The 17,639-nt window shown below is 42.7% G+C and overlaps 1 protein-coding gene across 3 annotated transcripts in view; it reads right to left on the reverse strand.

Annotated features, from left to right (window-relative positions):
- rerea (arginine-glutamic acid dipeptide (RE) repeats a) overlaps positions 1-17,639 on the reverse strand; it is a 185,438-nt gene that overhangs the window by 90,173 nt on the left and 77,626 nt on the right. For all 3 annotated transcript variants that reach the window (XM_037541123.1, XM_017709345.2, XM_017709337.2), the window contains exon 2: positions 14,277-14,742. In XM_037541123.1, coding sequence (XP_037397020.1) covers positions 14,277-14,598 — 322 coding nt within the window. In that variant the 5' untranslated portion in view covers positions 14,599-14,742. The remainder of the gene's footprint in view (positions 1-14,276; positions 14,743-17,639) is intronic.

The following is a 17,639-nucleotide window of genomic DNA, read 5'->3' on the forward strand; positions in this document are numbered from 1 at the left end:
ACCAACGGGGGGGCGCTTGTGTAATAATGCAGACACAGCCCCGGGACAGACAGATAGAGAGAGTGTGAGCAAGAAAGACACACACACACACAGAGAGAGAGAGAGAGAGAGAGAGAGAGAGAGAGAGAGAGAGAGAGAGAGAGAGAGAGAGAGAGAGAGAGAGAGAGAGAGAGAGAGAGAGAGAGAGAGAGAGAGAGAGAGAGAGAGAGAGAGAGAGAGAGAGAGAGAGAGAGAGAGAGAGAGAGAGAGAGAGAGAGAGAGAGAGAGAGAGAGGACAATGCAACCTTGGTACACTGGGTCCCTTAACTGCTTAACAGTTGACCAGTATTACACCCTCGACCCCTCTAATTTTCCAACGCTGCCAAATTACATAAGCTTGATCGTCGGACAGCAAGGCCGGCTGCTCTCTGCCTAGGCAGAACACACAGCGCCTGTGTGCTTAAATCGAATGTGACTGGTGGTATGGCGAGGTCATGAACCCTCATCTCCTTAACAAAAACATTCACGCGCCACGGCACCAAAAACAGACAGCAACAGTGCTCTCTTGCGTGCACGCACGCACACACACACCCCCTCACCCACATATACACACACACTTCCTTCCTTTGTGGTCAATCTGCCAAACATTCGTAAAAGTGTAGAGGATAAGATGATTGTTGACTCCCTTTTTTTCTTCCTTGTAAACGCATAAAAAGAATCTAAACTAAGAATTGAGCAACATCTCAGTCATAAAAAATTTTAGGGGAGGGAAAAAAAAAAAGAGGAAAAAAGAGCACTTTTGAAAGAGGGAGTGTTCCAGAGCAGATAAACATCTTATTTACACAGAAGAGCCAGTCTATGACTTGAGGACAAGACAGCTTTGATAGTTCAAATGTGCTGAGGACATAAAGCAGCCTGTAGTCCAAGAAAAAGAGGCACTGCATTCTCTCTCTATGTCTCTCTCTGAGACCATGAGGTGCCAGCCAGGCTATGGCTCCTCCACAGCTCCATTCAAAACACTCTCATTACATTTACCCTGCTATTTCACACACTGCAAATCTATTATAGACTGGCACCACACTCCACTATTTATGTTACCTAGACATGTTTTAACTAGTTCCCCTTCGGCGGCACTTGAAGCAGAGGGTGTGTGGGGATTGTGTTAGCAAGGGGGGGAGGGAGGTGCAGTAGTCTAATCTCAGAGGGGGTGAGGGGGGAAGGGGTTGCTTGTTCCAGTGTTTGTCGACTAACATGTCATTGGACCCAGACCTCCCTGAATAAGGGGCGAACGGGTGCAACACTGCCAACGACACAGCAAGACTTCTTTCCCCCTCCTCTCTCTCTCGTTCAAACTAGCTGACTAAAGCAATAAAAATCTTCCCAAGAGGAGAGGCAATAAAGCCCAATAATGAGTAATATTAACACTAAATTGTTATGCTGCAGCGTTGTGTTAGGACCATAATAACTGGGCCCTGAAAGGTTACAGTTTTGAGTAATGTATTTGTTTAGATGGTTAAGCAAAAAAAAAAAAAAAGTTTTGTTAAAAAAAATGTATTAATTTAAAAAATCCACATTTAACTAAACAAATAACAGTTTATAGCATTTCATCAGTTCCAAAATATGCTATTTAAAAAAATAAATAAAGCACAATTTTTTTTTTTTAACGGTTTCAAGTAATCATGACGAACGTTCTACTGGATGTGGGTTTAGCTAGTTTTAGTAAGAAGTATAGTGTGACTGACTCATATGGTAAAGATTCTCAATAACAATAGCACACCTATGCTATGTAGTATCAGGTTTCACTTCTCCAGGTCAGTTTAAACAGGGCATTCCTGATCAGTTCACTGAGTTATAGAAGCAGAAGCTTGTTCGCTACAGAATTACTTAAACTACAGTACCGCCCCAGGTAAAACAAATTCCTCTCCAATAAAGCTAAGGAAGCACTTTCCAAAGCCAAATAAGGAATGATTAAGTCAATTCCAGCTGAGATTTACATTACAGTAACAGCCTGACTGAGTACCACACCATCCCCAAACTGTGACAAGTAGTAACAGTGGCTCGCTAATCCTAATGGATAACAATGTCAAGTTAATGAAACATGAAGAGGGGGGACTGTTCTGCATCTGAGTCGCAGCACAGTTCGCCGCCCCACTGCGATCATATCTTTATTGAATCAGGAAATACTGCATGCACAACTCTTGATTCATAAAGCAAGCATAATGAGAAGAGTGATATATTACCGAGTATCAAGGTGAGAGTGTCTCCACTATCTTGTGAACACAGCTCCTTCAATCTATAACTTATGCTTGCAAAGGGGGTCAGGCAGAGTGTGTATGGCGGGATTGAGATCAACCTTTACCCAGCAGCCACGGCCACATCTGACTGCACAGCCCCTGGAGCGTAGCAGATACACTTTCTGGCACACACACACACACACACACACACACACACACACACACATACACACAGCTGTGAACGAGAGCTCCAAAACAACTCGTTCGAGTACAGCTACCAGGAGACCTCTCTGAAGCACTAAGCCTGCATGGAGGTGGTGTTTACCCAAACACTTCAGTATTCCAGAGGTGAAGCAGCATAGGCAGCATAGTATGGGCTGGGGAGGCTAAAAGCTATCGCTATCGAAAATACAGCAGTTCCATTTCACCACTTTCTACGCTGTGCACATCATTAATTTATTTGTTTTTGTCTGCGCTGTTATTGATCTTGGTGCATTTATCTGTTCAATGCAGCAGACAGAATGAATATACTTAGCAGGCCTGGCACACAGTATGACATTTCTAAAGGGGTTTGCAAATGTTGTTCGGTACAGATAAACATCTATATAGAGGTCGGTAAAATGATATTTAATGCTATCTTGTTAAATTACAACAGTGTGCTTTTCTGAGTGTATTGTGAATACTGTCATTATCTACAGAATAATGACTAATTCCTGTTTCATTAAAAAGACAGCATAATTAGGCCTCTTTAATTGGATTTAGTGTAGTTTATTATGGGAAAGGTTGAATAAAATTCATTGTATTCATAGCTTTCGTTAGTATTTTTAATGTAGCTGTACTGGTTCCTTTTGTCTCTTTCAACTTATCAAAAAAAATGTATATTGCATCATGTCATGAATCATGAATATGCACTGAAGTATCGCAATGCTACATGATACGTCCAACCCTACTATTTCACAATACTTATCAGTATCAGGGTATCGGATACCAATTACATAATTGTATTAATAAGAGCAATACACCCTGTTCTGCTTCAGCACAATTACACCAAAGACAACCTTTTACAATACTGTAACCAGACAAAGCTATTTCCACAAAGGAAACTTACAACTGATCTACTTGTGCATGTATTTTGAACAGATGAAACAATCTGAAGCACCAAGCAAATGACAGTGAAGTTTAAATGCAATATTATGTGACACCAATTATGGTATAAAGATATAATCGTCCAGATTTAGCTTCAAAGAATGCACACAGACCGGAGAGGGTGGCATATGTGGCAGGGTGGGCCCGTTATCATTCCTAGGCTGAACGCTACATTCTGGGGGTTTAATGGTTGTCAGCGGGGTGGGAGATATGACTGACATCTAAGCTGCGGCTTCTCCGCTCCTGCTGCAACTGGACTGAACCTCTCATTTACAAGAGAACATAAATGAAAATCTTCAGTGCCGCTTCAGCTGACCTGCAGGGGCCCACACAGCCTTCGTCACACAGGAATTGGGAGATAAGGGGGGAGGGGAGAGAGAGGCGGGAGAACTAGAGAACAAAAGAGACAAATCTAAAGATGAGATGACATGTCTTAGAAAGTCCCGGGCCACGTCAAGGGGGATTTACCTCAGAGAATTGCAGCTTACGGACCCTTAACCCAGCCAGTAGATTCATTTAGAGGGGATGGATTCTCTACCTACTGAAAAGCTAGCAGGCACATGCTGACAGAAATGCGCAAAAACACAAACTAATGTACAGAGGAAGTAGATTAAAAATAAGAACTGAGGCTAGGCAATGGCTCAGTGAGATGAATCTAGTATCCAGCTTTCTACAAAGCCAGAAATGCATGGAAAAAAGGAAAATATTTGTGATCATTTAATAGGTTTGTTCATTAAGAAATTATTATACACGGTAAAGGCAGCTGCTGGGTTTAAGTGATGCAACTAAACACCAAAAACAATGTTATGACAATGTCAATCAACGAATTACAACAACATGAATTTTCTTGGTGCTCTATGTGCTCAATTTTGAAATATAAAAAGAATAAAACAATGTCAATCCAAAGAGTCCTCATCAAATGCATTCTCTCTTAATCTGCTGCTATAAAGATGGTAGCTCATTTAACGTGGAGCTGAGGTTCTAATTTGCACCGGGCTCTTCGAGCTCTATAAGACTCCAATCTGTTTAGCAGCGTTCCAGCCATTTTGTGCTTTTACAGAGCAGGAGCGAGCAGGGAAAGGGAGGCAGGGGGCTGCAGGGGGGGAGGGGCTGCAGTGAGGGGATGTGAGCTGTTCCAAGGCTTTTGCAGACTTCCCAAAGCCACCCCCAGGCTACAGGTTCCACCTCTGCCTCTCTAGGCGGTCTGACGAGAAGGGTGGGGGGTGCACTGCAAACACCACAGAGCCATTATCGACCACTTTGCTGGAGCAGCCTGGCCTCATCCTTAGATTGAGATTTATTGAGCTGGAGAAACAGCCCTTCACCCACACGGACACATGTGCAATAAGGGAAGAAAAAAAAAAAAAAGAAAAGAAAAAAAAAAAACACACAAAAAGCTTAAACATGATCTGTTTGCAGCTATTATTTCTTAATGCGTTGTCACTCCTCACTTAGTGGCATCCATATGCATGAGGGAAGGGAAAAGGGGTGCTCCTCCTCTGCTATGTCTCATTGCTCACTAAGCCATTCTGCTCAGCTTGAGAAGCATGGCTAATTTAAAACACACCTTTACCAATATAAAGTGAGTGAGAGTGTGTGTGTGTGTGTGTGTGTGTGTGTGTGTGTGTGTGTGGGGGGGGGGGGGACAAGACCCCTTTCTTTGCCCTCCATATAAAACGACTTACTGTGTTAATTCAGTGCAGAACGGTTTAGCGGAGGGGGGGGGGTCTTTGTTTGGCTAATATCACCTCTCTCACTCCTTTATGACCCATTGCCGATGGAAAGTAGCAACACGCATGCATAAATGAGAGCACAGGGTGACACATTCATGTTTCACGTACACTCTGTTTAATCAACAGGGAGAGCGCGTTTGGTAACACATGAGCTTCATGTTTGGGCTCTGTGTGTATTACATGCTTGAAGTGGCACAAATCCAATTTTTTTTCTTTCTCCAAATATGACAGATCTGATTTTATCAGAGACACAAACATATAAATTAAAGAATTTTTTTTTTATTAGATTTGAACCACTTTGATATATAGTCCTACAATGGACGCATATCCAAGATCACATTGTGATAAACCGTCAGAGAGGAATTCATTAAATCCAGAATGACCTAGAGAAGTGCTCTGGTGTCCACTCACAAAATGTATCCTTAGCTAGTACAAATGGGCTAAAAACTAAACTATAACGCAATTCGTGATGTTTTCCCGTCCCACCTCAAATGGTGCAGCAGCACCGTGAGGCTGCACTAAAGACATCGGTGCAGCAGCTGCTTTGCTAAAGCAAACACGCCTGCACTGCTTCAGATTTACAGAATGTATTTAAGTATTTCATGAGGTTGTGGGCGTTACCCCCTTTACACACAGCTACTGCTTTACATATTTTGCATTTGGCTGTGTTATTACATTTAGTATAGCGAGCCTACAATTCTAAACCATGAACTTTCAACCATTGCCACATAGAGAACAGAATGCTTATAGCACCACCGTTTGTCCAGGAGCTTATCAATATCTCAGTACTGACCAGTCAGGATATCCATCCCTACTGACAATATCCAAAATATTTTCAGAAAAGCATATTGTAACGACACATGATGTAATATGAAGATAAAAATAAATACTGCAATTCTGCCCACCCCTTGAGTTCAGGCTGGAGGAAAGCAAAAGTGACTGTATACAGTGGAGGAAAGACTGAAAACTGACTGATATACTGGGACAGCAAAAGTGACCGTATACAGTGGAGGCAAGACTGAAAACTGACTGATATACTGGGTATTGGGTCAACCCATATAAAGCTGGAAAGAACCAGCTGTTTATGACAAGTCGCTCATGTAATGCATGCATTTTACGTTATTGATTTGGAAAATGTGTATGCGCAGGTTATTTCGGGGGAGAGGTGTGTCCTCACTAAAGGCCGTTTACAAACATGAAGGTGAATCATCAAAGCTCAGAGCGAAAAATCAGAAGCAATACAGGCTGACTGATCAATAGACAAAGAGAACCTCATTAATCATCAATTTACGGATCAATATCAGGAGTTACAACAACAAAAAGAACTACTCAAATCATATTTCTATATAAGGTGAAGCCACTGAAATGTAAAAAATTTTAGACATTTACAGTGGTAGCTACAGGCCATGTTGGACACTGAAGAAAGCTAAATGAATTGTAATGTAAACACAGCCAGTTAAAAATTGTTAAGGCAATGTTCAATAATGCATCATAATTAAAAATATATATTTAATGAAAACTGCACTCTTTTAAAACTGTGATTCCAATATAAAAAGGTTTCCATTGGTCAACCCTAAAAACAGCCATGGTGATGTGGAGTCACAGACTTACTATGACACGCAGTGGAAAAGCACTAAAACTGTCCTAGTACGTCTGTTGGAGCTTAGGGTAACATAAAGCACCTGTGTTGTCAGTGTTGGCTTGGCAGCAGTGGTGTTGGACCTACAGTCTGCTGCTCTTCAAATTAAAGGAACAGGAGGGATGCAATAATGGACCGTGTGTGTGTCAGAGGGGGTCGCTTTCACACTCCTCAACTCCCACATGACCGACAAGCAGTAAACTGCCGGCCTGCACCGCTCATGTCATTTCCTGCAGGGAAGTGTGTCTCACTCTGGCTGCCACCAGAGCCCTGTGTCAGAAAAAGGAGGAAAAAAGGAGCGCCCTGGCCCAACCTGGCGCATCCAATTTACACCACCGCTCGCGTCCTCTGGCCTGCTGCTCATGCAGCCATGGCCTTTGGAAAGCCACTCCAACGTGCGCGCACACACACACACAATTCACTGCTCTCCGAAAAGTGTTCTCACACTCGTTCGGTCCCTTTCGCATCAATTCAGCCAGGCTTTGCCTCTGCATAACCACTCTCTAACACTCATACTCTACTGGAGCCCACATTTTCACCCTCACACCACCGTGCATATTACTCACAGCAGGGAAAAAAAATTCCTCCAGAGACTTTCTATAAAATTCGCAAGATCTGCCCTCATAATAGCAGCCTGGAACAGCTGACTCTCCCTGGGCAAGAACAGAAGTCCTTTTGACATGTGGAGTAGACTTTAGCACGAAGCAGCTTTCTAATTTGTAATCGGCAGGTGGTTCGGTTTCACAAAAGTCCTCTCCAAGCTCCCTGTCATTCCAAGCCACGCTGGGGGATTTTTCTAAATAGATCAGCCTTTTTATTTTCGGCTATCAGCCTGGTACAGATTCCTGTGGCCTGTATTTCAATTTCATGAGAAAGAAACAGAAAACTGTTTATAAAAAAAACAAAAAACAAAAACAAAACAAAACAAAAAAACCCCACACGTGTTTGTCACATTACACTTTATCTAAAGGAATGTTAGGAAACCAATACAAGACCTATGAACAGTAGCAATGATCTCTAATGCAAAGTGAATGCTAACAAATACCAATGTAAAGAGGTTTTGACATGATGTCCAATACTGTGGAAACTAAAAGATATCTAGGTTTTCAAACAAGCCTAAAGCACTGCTGCACAACAAACAGTTATTCTTGGCCATAAACAGGTGTCAAGGTCTTTTCAATGGTAGTCATGGATTTCATGTTCATTTTGTCAGTTTTCAAAACCAACAGCAGTGGGTGTGCAAAGCAGCAGATATGGATGGAAAAAGGCAGTGTAGTTACGTGAGCTAACACTACTGAGCAGTCTTCCAGCAGAACTGCAGGGAGGCACAGTCTACCTCCCTATGACTCACACAGGTGGCCAACAGCTCTTAGTCTCGCCTCAGTGAATAATAGATGAGTCTAAACTCTTTTTTTTTTCCTCCCTTCCTTCTCTCAAACACCTTTCTGTGAATAGAAAAGGAACAGAACCTCATTTGAGAAACAGGACTTTCTGATTGTATAATATGTGCCCCGAAGACTCCACTGTAAGGCAATTTTGTCCCCAAGGTCCACTAATGATGTTTGTGTGTATATGCCCCCAAAATATAGTCACAATTCACTTTTACATTGACGTTTCCCAACCTTTCTTTATCCCTTAGTATTATACAGGCTGCTTTTGTCGCTGCGACTTTTACGACTGACATGTAAATGATAGCATATTTGCTGATTTCTGATTTGCTGTCCTGTACTCAACCTCATTCAAAAAGCTGTCTAGGGTAAAACTGCTCACAAGATCACCAACAATGGGCGGGGCTAAACCACTGTAGGCTAAATAAGCAGATGTATGTAAATGAGGGTTTTTTTTTTTGTTTTGTTTCAAAATATTGATCGACTCGGGGCAGAGTGAACAGTTCAGAAACAAACAAAGCCTAAATACAATGTTAAACTCTAATTTTAAAATTGAAAAATAGTCTGCTGGCAAGCAAGATATTGTGTATACCTACTCCAAAGCACGTTCGTTCTCCATAGAGAAGCACCCGAAGCATCATTTCCCCAAGCAGGCTACGTCTAGAGTTTCTGTAACCCCTCTCAACTGTTTTCACTGACAAACGCGAAACAGAAACCAACCAGCGAAAGCCAAAACTGTGAGCAGACAAAAGAAACGGCGTTATTAAGCCAATGAGGAGGTGCACGGGTTTGGGCTCCAGAGGCTCTTGGAGGCGTTTGGCCCTGCCCTGCTGACAGGACTGCAGGCTTTGGGTGGCTGCGTAATTAGGTGACAGCTGTCCAGACACCCACAGGCGACCAGGGGAGCAGACAGAAGATATTAGAGAGGGTGTTCTAAGGGATGCACACCTCTCAAGAGACAAAGAAACGACACACACAGATCCTGCTGCTCACACACACCTCCCAGAGCCCAGCCACCTCCATTCAGCACCAGCAGCAAAGCCTGTGGCAACTGCCACCACTTTAAGCTGCAGAGCTCCATTACAGTGAGTGGGAGCGGTAATGGAAAGAGCCCAGCCTGCTAGATGAACTCTCCATTTTGAAAAGGGCCAGGGGGAAACACACTTTTGCTTGCATGCTGCAAGGACACTCATGCAGCTCCGGGTTTGCAGAGGAGACTGCAGATGGCCACAGTCTGTCGAGATATGCCTAGGCTATTGATCTCATGTGTGTATAATCTGCCGGCTAGATCCATAAGCTGCCTGTGTGGAGCAAATATCCGCAAAGCTACAGGGGGCCTGGACACAAGAACAGCACTCAAAGAGCTGATCGATTCCACTGCCCACCCTGCTCAAGTCCACCTAGGCAGCCTACAATAGAAATGCTCTTATAGTTTCCTGCACCCCTACATCTCCCTCTCATACATATTCCCTCACACCATGTCCCTCTCTCTCCCTGCTGGACAATATTAACCCCATCTTACCTAGTGTGTAAGAGCAATACATTTACGGACTTTAGCATCATCCCCTTTAACTAATTTCAAAAGTTAGCAAGAAGCATCCTACCAGAGATCTGTTCACTTTCCCAACAATAACTAGCATTCTTCTGAGAATATATGATTCTTCTGAGTTACCAAGTTTCTACTTACCCAGAAACTACTAATAAAATGTGTAAAACAAGACAGGTTTCAAAATGCTGTACATAATGGCTGGGCATAAAGCAACATTCATATGAATCTGGCAAATAAAGAAAAGGCTGAGCTGAACCTGATATTGCACATTTAATACAACACTCATAGCTGCTTTGCTTTTCTTTTTTGCAGAACTTTGCTTTTGCAGAACTGTTTATAAAAGCAATAAAACACTCAAGGCCTCCAGTGTTAAAGCATAAAACATCACAGCTGTGAAGATATACTGATTATACAAGACTTGTGATGCTGCCTGCATTGTTGAATACACTGATAGTTTTGAACAACTGTGTACACATTCAGAAGTATATTAAGAACACTAAGGGCTTATCAATTAGCATCAGAGTAACAATGAAAAGGACACTGAAGTGCAAACCACATTTCTATTCATGTTTCCTTCATGAAAACTGATATTTTTTAAGCCAAATAGAGTCTTTTAGTGCTCACAGTACCATTACCACGCTAACATGCAGAATTAAGTAGATGTTTAAGTACAACCCCAATTCCAGTGAAGTACGATGATTTGCAAATCCTCTTCAACCTATATTCAATTGAATACACTACAAACACAAGATATTTAATGTTCAAACAGATAAACTTTATAGTTTTTTGCAAATATTCACTCATTTTGAATTTGATACCCACAACACGTTCCAAAGAAGTTGGGACAGGGGCATGTTTACCACTGTGTTACATCACCTTTACTTTTAACAACACTCAATAAGCGTTTGGGAACTGAGGACACTATTTGTTGAAGCTTTGTAGGTGGAATTCTTTCCCATTCTTGCTTGATGTACATCTTCAGTTGCTCAACAGTCCGGGGTCTGTTGTCGTATTTTGTGCTTCATAATGCACCACACATTTTCAGGGCGACATGTCTGGACAGCAGGCAGGCCAGTCTAGTACCCGCACTCTTTTACTATGAAGCCACGCTGTTGTAACACGTGCAGAATGTGGCTTGGCATTGTCTTGCTGAAATAAGCAGGACGTCCCTGAAAAAGACGTTGCTTGGACGGCAGCATATGTTGCTCCAAAACCTGTATGTACCTTTCAGCATTAATGGTGCTTTCACAGATGTGCAAGTTACCCATGCCATGGGCACTAACACACCCTCATACCATCAGAGATGCTGGCTTTTGAACTTTGTGCTCACCTGTTTCCAATTAACCTGTTCACCTGTGGAATGTTCCAAACAGGTGTTTTTTGAGCATTCCTCAACTTTCCCAGTCTTTTGTTGCCCCTGTCCCAACTTCTTTGGAACGTGTCGCAGGCATCAAATTCAAAATGAGTGAATATTTGCAAAAAACAAAGTTTAACCGCTTGAACATTAAATATTCAATATTCAATTGAATATAGGTTGAAAAGGATTTGCAAATCATCGTATTCTGTTTATTTGTTTTACACAACGTCCCAACTTCATTGGAATTGGGGTTGTAAATGAATTAAATGTACCTTATCAGTTGAATTACTTAAACTATGTGCAATTAGCTAGTTTTGCTACACTAGTTACCTTGGATCAAGGAGTGCTGCAGTAAAATGAAGTGGGTTTGATCTATGGACATTTTCAAATGAAGCTGTTTCATTCAAAATAATACTAAGTAAACACACTGAAAATCTAAGCTACAGCAGCGTTGCCAACACTGCGCAGTGAAGCTAAAACCAAGTGGTGAAGTGCATGGGAGGACAATACAGTCTGTCTACATCCCATTTTACAAAGACAGTTAAAACAAATTCAGTCAAACAGACTACAGTCACATATACAGGCTCTGGTAGTAGATGTTGCCTTTTCTGCCACTGTTTTGGTTGCCTATGAGGCTCCAGCTTTACTGGAGAGGCAGTTGTGATTCTGTCCCTGTGTGTTTATAAATGGGCTTAAATCACAGAATGTATTCCTGCTGGTAATTTGACAAGGGAGAATAAGGTGACTAGCGACTTTGTGTCCGAACGCCACAGTGTCAGCAGCACTTCCCTATGTGAGCAGATCCTGTAAATAACTTGAGACATTTTGATCATTAGCACTGCAATGTAGACTCAGTTTGCATCATATGGTATCAACTGGCATAGGATGACGGTACTTTTTTTAAAATGAGTACAAGTATGAGTAAATGAGCACAGTTTCAAGTCAATACCTGATAAAAGTAACGGTATCAATGCATTCTTAGTTTAGACACAAACAGAATAAGATCTTGATTAAGAAATCATATCACTAAAAGAAGAAGAGTAGATCAAAAAGAGAAACAGCTGTTTGTTTTGGCTCAGCATTAAAGGGTTAAACTTCTGAGACGGCCTACACCACGCATCTTGCGCTGCTGGGTGGTTTTCAGATGACCTAATCAATGCACACTAAGCTTGCCTATAAAAATCCTGGAAGGCAAAGACAGAGAAGCCTGAGTGGGTAGACAGGAAACTCTTTCAATATTGTTTCCTATTATCTACACAGAGTCATGCATGCTTGTTAGGCTCTCTCCAGCAACAAAAGCAATTAATGTTGTGTTTCAGCTCTCAGTCTCTCTGCGAGTCTCTCTTTCTCTCTCTCTCTCTCTCTCCACACCCCCCTTCTCCAAACCCCTCTCTGCCTGCTTAATACCCTCTCCAAGGGTGGTCAGTTTTACATATTGTGTGTCACCAGACGAATATAAAAGGATTTAACATTTAGCAGAGCTTAATCCAGCGCAGGCTTTGTGCCTACTTAAGCCACCCGAATCAAATCTGATTGCAATAACACTGCAGCAAATGACCACATACAGATCAGCAGCACTGCAGAATACCTGCTACAGCAACACACATACATGCAAATGCACAAAATCATGTCCTAAAAGTGATGCCTGCCGGAGATGAGAGGATCGTCCTGGGCAGGAAATTGAGTGTAAATGGAAGACTGGTGCACAGGGGACTGCGCTGCATATTCAATTCAATTTAATTTAATGCAAATTCTTTAACCGTAGATTGCATTAAAATCAAAACGGATTTCATTTTCGCGAGGCCTGCCTTGTTTCGCTACAAACAACAAAACCAATAGCAGCCTTTAAGCACCACAACATTACAAGCACGCTGTTCCCAAACATATGACATCATGTCCTCTCTTGCATTCACCCACTAGCAATAAGAATATGCAGGATGAACAGAGTGAATTTTAAAAGCCCTGTCTGTCTGAGAGAAAAGAAGCAGCCACTGTGGTTTAGTCTAGCAACACACAGAAGAGACAGGCTGTGGGGTCATTGTCAGAAACAAGGCTTCATTAGGGCAGACAGCACTTTCAAGGACCTTGCACAGATAATGCCTCAGAGTATATTATGCTGGAGGGGAGGGGGAGGGGTTCTCTGCATGCATCTCTCTCTCTTTCTCTCTGGTAATACAACTCCCTTAAGCACTGGGGAGAGGGTGGAGGTGGGGGAAGGACTGAAATTACACATTGGCTATAATTTTCAGTGTCTTCACATTAAATAACTATGCACTGCCAGCGCGCTCCTACTTGACCTTTCGCTGCTGCTAGATAAATGAAAGACATGGCAGAGAAGATTTAGGCCTATGAACGCACGCACGCACACACACACACTTGCAGGCAGAAGACACAGCGGCTGCTCTGCAGACCCCAGCCCTCCACTGGAGTGTTGACATTTCCCCTTCGTCGCATGTACAACCAATTTCCAAACAGCAGGTGAGAGAGAGGCCGTGTTTACAGGCAGGGAAAAGGTTAGCACTGCGCTTTAGGCTCAATCGCAGTGCCTAATAAAGACCTAATGGACCACATATCACATTTCAGAAATAAAACAAAGGAAAAAAAAAAAAAAAAAAAAAAAAACACTAGAGAGATGCAAACATCAGATGGAGGAAGCTTTAAAAGGGGGGGGGGGGACGACAAAAAAAAAAAAAACACATTTTCACAACCGTCCTAAATATTATCTTGGCAATTTCTTTCACACCTTCATCAAAACTGTTTTGTTAAATCCACTTTGTCAGCACTGGTAGCCAATAAAAGCACATTCCTGTTCATCTAAACGATAGTCATAAGACATATATCTACTGACGCAAGGGTGATCCACTTGCGGTATGCTAATGCAGCAATATTAGTTATGTTAGCACAATATTATTGAATACATTCCTGCCCTACGCTGAGCCAAGTCAAACCATTTGCTCAGCCTCCTTCAAAATGAAAATGGCAATGCATTCACCAGGCCAACAAGTTACCTTGACAACAGACCGGCATGTAATTAGATGGAAACGACCTGTCTAGCATGAAGTGTGAAAATTCTTAATAAAGTTGAGTGCACTCCTTAAAATGTTACTGTTAAATTCTGGATCAAGGTCCTCCAGAGCTGAATGTCATCCTCAGGCTGGATACGGACAGAGACACATGTAAGAGGTGAAACCAGCAGTACAGTTCAACAGCCCAATCACAGCCAAAGACGGCAGAGTTTAAAAGGTGCTTACCGCCGGGTCTGTAAACAACGTCATCTTCTGTGACGAAGGAGGTGATCTCTCCAGTCTCTGTGCGCTCGTAGCGCGACTTCTTCTTGGGCAGTTTCTTCTTGCTCTTCTTGGTGGCCTCCTCGGCTGTGGCGCCTCCAGCCGCATCGTTGTCCTCATCCTCGCTGTGCTCGCTCTCAGCATAGTTTTTGGCGCCACCCTCCAGTGTGCAGCTGCGCCGGGGGCGCGAGCTCTCACTCTCACGAGTCTTCTCCCGCTTGTCGCGCTCTCTGTCCCGGTCGCGGTCCCTCTCCCTCTCCTTGTCCTTCTCTTTGTCGGCAGTCATGATTCGCCACGTGCCTTCCTCTGTCCTCTCACGGCTGGGCCTCCGTGAAAGGTAGACTGTGAGCCTGGGCTTCAGTCTTCTGAATTTACCAAGCTAATCCAGGGAAAATTTGGCCACACCAACAACCCCAGTGTTTCAGGAGAGCTGCAAAACAGAAAAAACAAAAGCTATCAGAGAGCGTTTCTTTGGATGTGACATCACCTTATATTAGTAGTGCCCAGTCATTGAAAAGCATCTCCCCATTCAGGCGTGCTGTTTCTGGACTAGTGTTATCTGACCAATACTTTGACATGAGTATCCATGCCATGCAGATTTTAGTGTCTTCCCTGCACTTCTAGACTCAAAACCTCTGACTTATAGATGGACTTGAAATACTAAGTTTAGAATAGTTGTTGATAAATGTCACTCTCTCTGTTACTAGGAATTCTTTTATAAACTACGGTTGCTAGAAAAAAGGCTTATTAATATACATGCAATCAGCTGAATCAATCAGAGGCACTAAGCAGCGCAGCTGCTCGGCACAGAAAGGAACATCAATGGGCAATCTCCTCCTCCGCAGCAGCGCCTGGCCTCAGGAGAGCTCAGAGCAAAGCTATATCAAAAGAACACAAACTTCAAGCTGCCTGCTCTACTCCTCAGTTCATTTCGTCTAGTGGTGAGAGGCGGCCGAATGTTTTCCCACACAGTGACCTAAAGAGAGCTCCCCACAGCACCATCTTCAAACAGCCTCCGCGGTACATCTTACAGAATATTAGGTGCAAAGACCTTCTCAATATCACCTCATTCAAGTAACGGCGGATTGCTTTGCCCCGTATAACAATACTACGTTAAACCGGCTAACGCTTTGAGGCAGGGCCTCAGCTGGAAGAGACCTTGGCGTGCTCCAGGGCTAGCGTTTTTTTGGATGTGTGTGGGTTGGGCCAAGCCCATCCCAGCCCAACCAGAGACCAGTTGCTTTAGCTAGTGCAGCGAAGCGCTCAACGCTGCAAATCAGAACAGACAGGCATGGAGAAGAGAACCTGGCTGCAAACTGCAGGCAGAAAACAGCTTTAGTCCAAATCCTGTTTTTACAACCCTTACTGAAATGCTCACCACTTCTTTTCACCCTTTTAAGTCAGCCCTGATGAAAATAAAGATCAATCATCAAAAATAAATAAAGTAACTGAAAAAGAAAAATAAACTAGCGCATGAAATGACTGTGAAGGTCTGGCTCTGGTTAGGTCCTCTCTCGAACGGCTTTGCTTCTCCCTCCTTTCTCTTTAGATAAAATGGAAGCTATGATGATTGTAGCCTTTGGTGCGGCTAAAACCTGACAACCACCAACAATGTTGCCAGGGTGAATTCAGAAACGCGAGGAGGCAGACAGAGAGGAGAGAAGAGGCAGTGGAGAATTAGGCTGTTTGTCAGAATCAGATGTGCGTTACAGAGGAGGTAAAAAAGGAAAGAGAAATGGCTTTTGGCAGGCACGGTGGCGTAGTTGACAACTCGGCTCGTCAATGGCAGCCTGTCATCTTCTGAGTAGACACCAACTGACAGGGCAGCTGCTCTCCTCGTCAGCCTCAATACAAACACTAGCGGCTGATTATGGAGCGCCCACGTCATGGCCCTATTAATCACCTAATGATGAGTTACCATGCTGACCGCTGGGCTGCCGACACACAACTACATTCACACAAACACCTTAAGGCTTACCACAGACACCCCCACCCCCCACCCCCAACCCAACACCACACATCAGTTAGAAAGCGAGACTACAACCTTCTTAAGATAAAAGGAACAAGCACTTGAGTTGAGCTACAGATGAGATACACTATTGACCCACATTTCATTGTTGACATAGACTAAGCAACTAAGAGGAGTATAAACAGCACAATTACAGCTTTGAGGCTTTTGCAAATCATATCATGTTTCACAAACATGTTGAGGACACGATGTTAAAGAGTGCAGAATTCATTCAAGTCATTCATAGTTAGGGCTGAGTATCATTTTAAAAATGTTGATCTCAGATAACGTGAGAGTTTCATACTGATTCCTGAATTGTGTTTTCGACTACTTTTAACTTACTAACTGAAAGGGGACGTAGCTTAAATCAGAACTGGAACTGGTTACATTCACTGACCACAAAAGACTGCAAACCAATCAAGAAGCACTAATGGAAAGCGGAAAGTAAAAAAGCCAATCACCAATGGAACAAGCATGCTTGTTGGCTCAAAGATACTGCTAAAACAGACCCCTTAGATGTTAAAATTTAGATGTTGAATGGAATGTTTTTATACTCTGTTGCTTTGAAGTAATTTGGTCAGTATCATGATAGTATTGAGCTTCAAGTTCTATTCATAATGGGAGCAAAGCAAAAAGAAAGAAATAATCACTCCATGTTAGTCTTATGTGCCTGATTTAAATTGAATAACTGAATAACCCCTTCTATAACTGGTAAGCTTGAGTAACTGTCTAAAGTACTGAGCTGCTACCAGTGTGAAAAGTGCTCTATAAACAAAAATAATTAGAATTAATAGCTGTCTTTAATTTTTAAATTATAATTATTTTCATCTTATGCATACTACAATGGGTTTTTTGTGTTCTTATTCACAATCTGAGAGCAGTTTTTCCATGTGCAGTTTTATTTATGGTTAAGATAAAGATTTGAGTAGGAGCAGCTGGTCCTTCTTCTACATGTGTGCACAGAACAACTAGACAGTACTTACAATACATGCATACAGTTTCCTTTGTTTCATTATAAATAGATTCCACCCAAAGTACGGTTTAAGTCAAGGGTCTGGCACTTATTCACTGCTAAATGTGGAGTTTTTCCTACCAAAACGTTTTATGCTGTCACTCAAATGAGTTCATATGTATGGCTACAAGGCTGCTTTTAACACATGGCAGTGACAATACACTCACTGGTTCATCTGCTGCCTGAATTTTGACCAGGACCAATTACGCAGTAAGCAGTCCTCCCCTGCATGGAGCTCACAGATGAATAACATGCTGAGGGGCAGGTGAGGCTTGAAGCCATTACACATCAATCAGCGGTGCAGGAC

This window comes from Pygocentrus nattereri, chromosome 9, assembly GCF_015220715.1.
Source record: "Pygocentrus nattereri isolate fPygNat1 chromosome 9, fPygNat1.pri, whole genome shotgun sequence".
In the NCBI taxonomy this organism is placed as follows: Eukaryota; Metazoa; Chordata; class Actinopteri; order Characiformes; family Serrasalmidae; genus Pygocentrus; species Pygocentrus nattereri.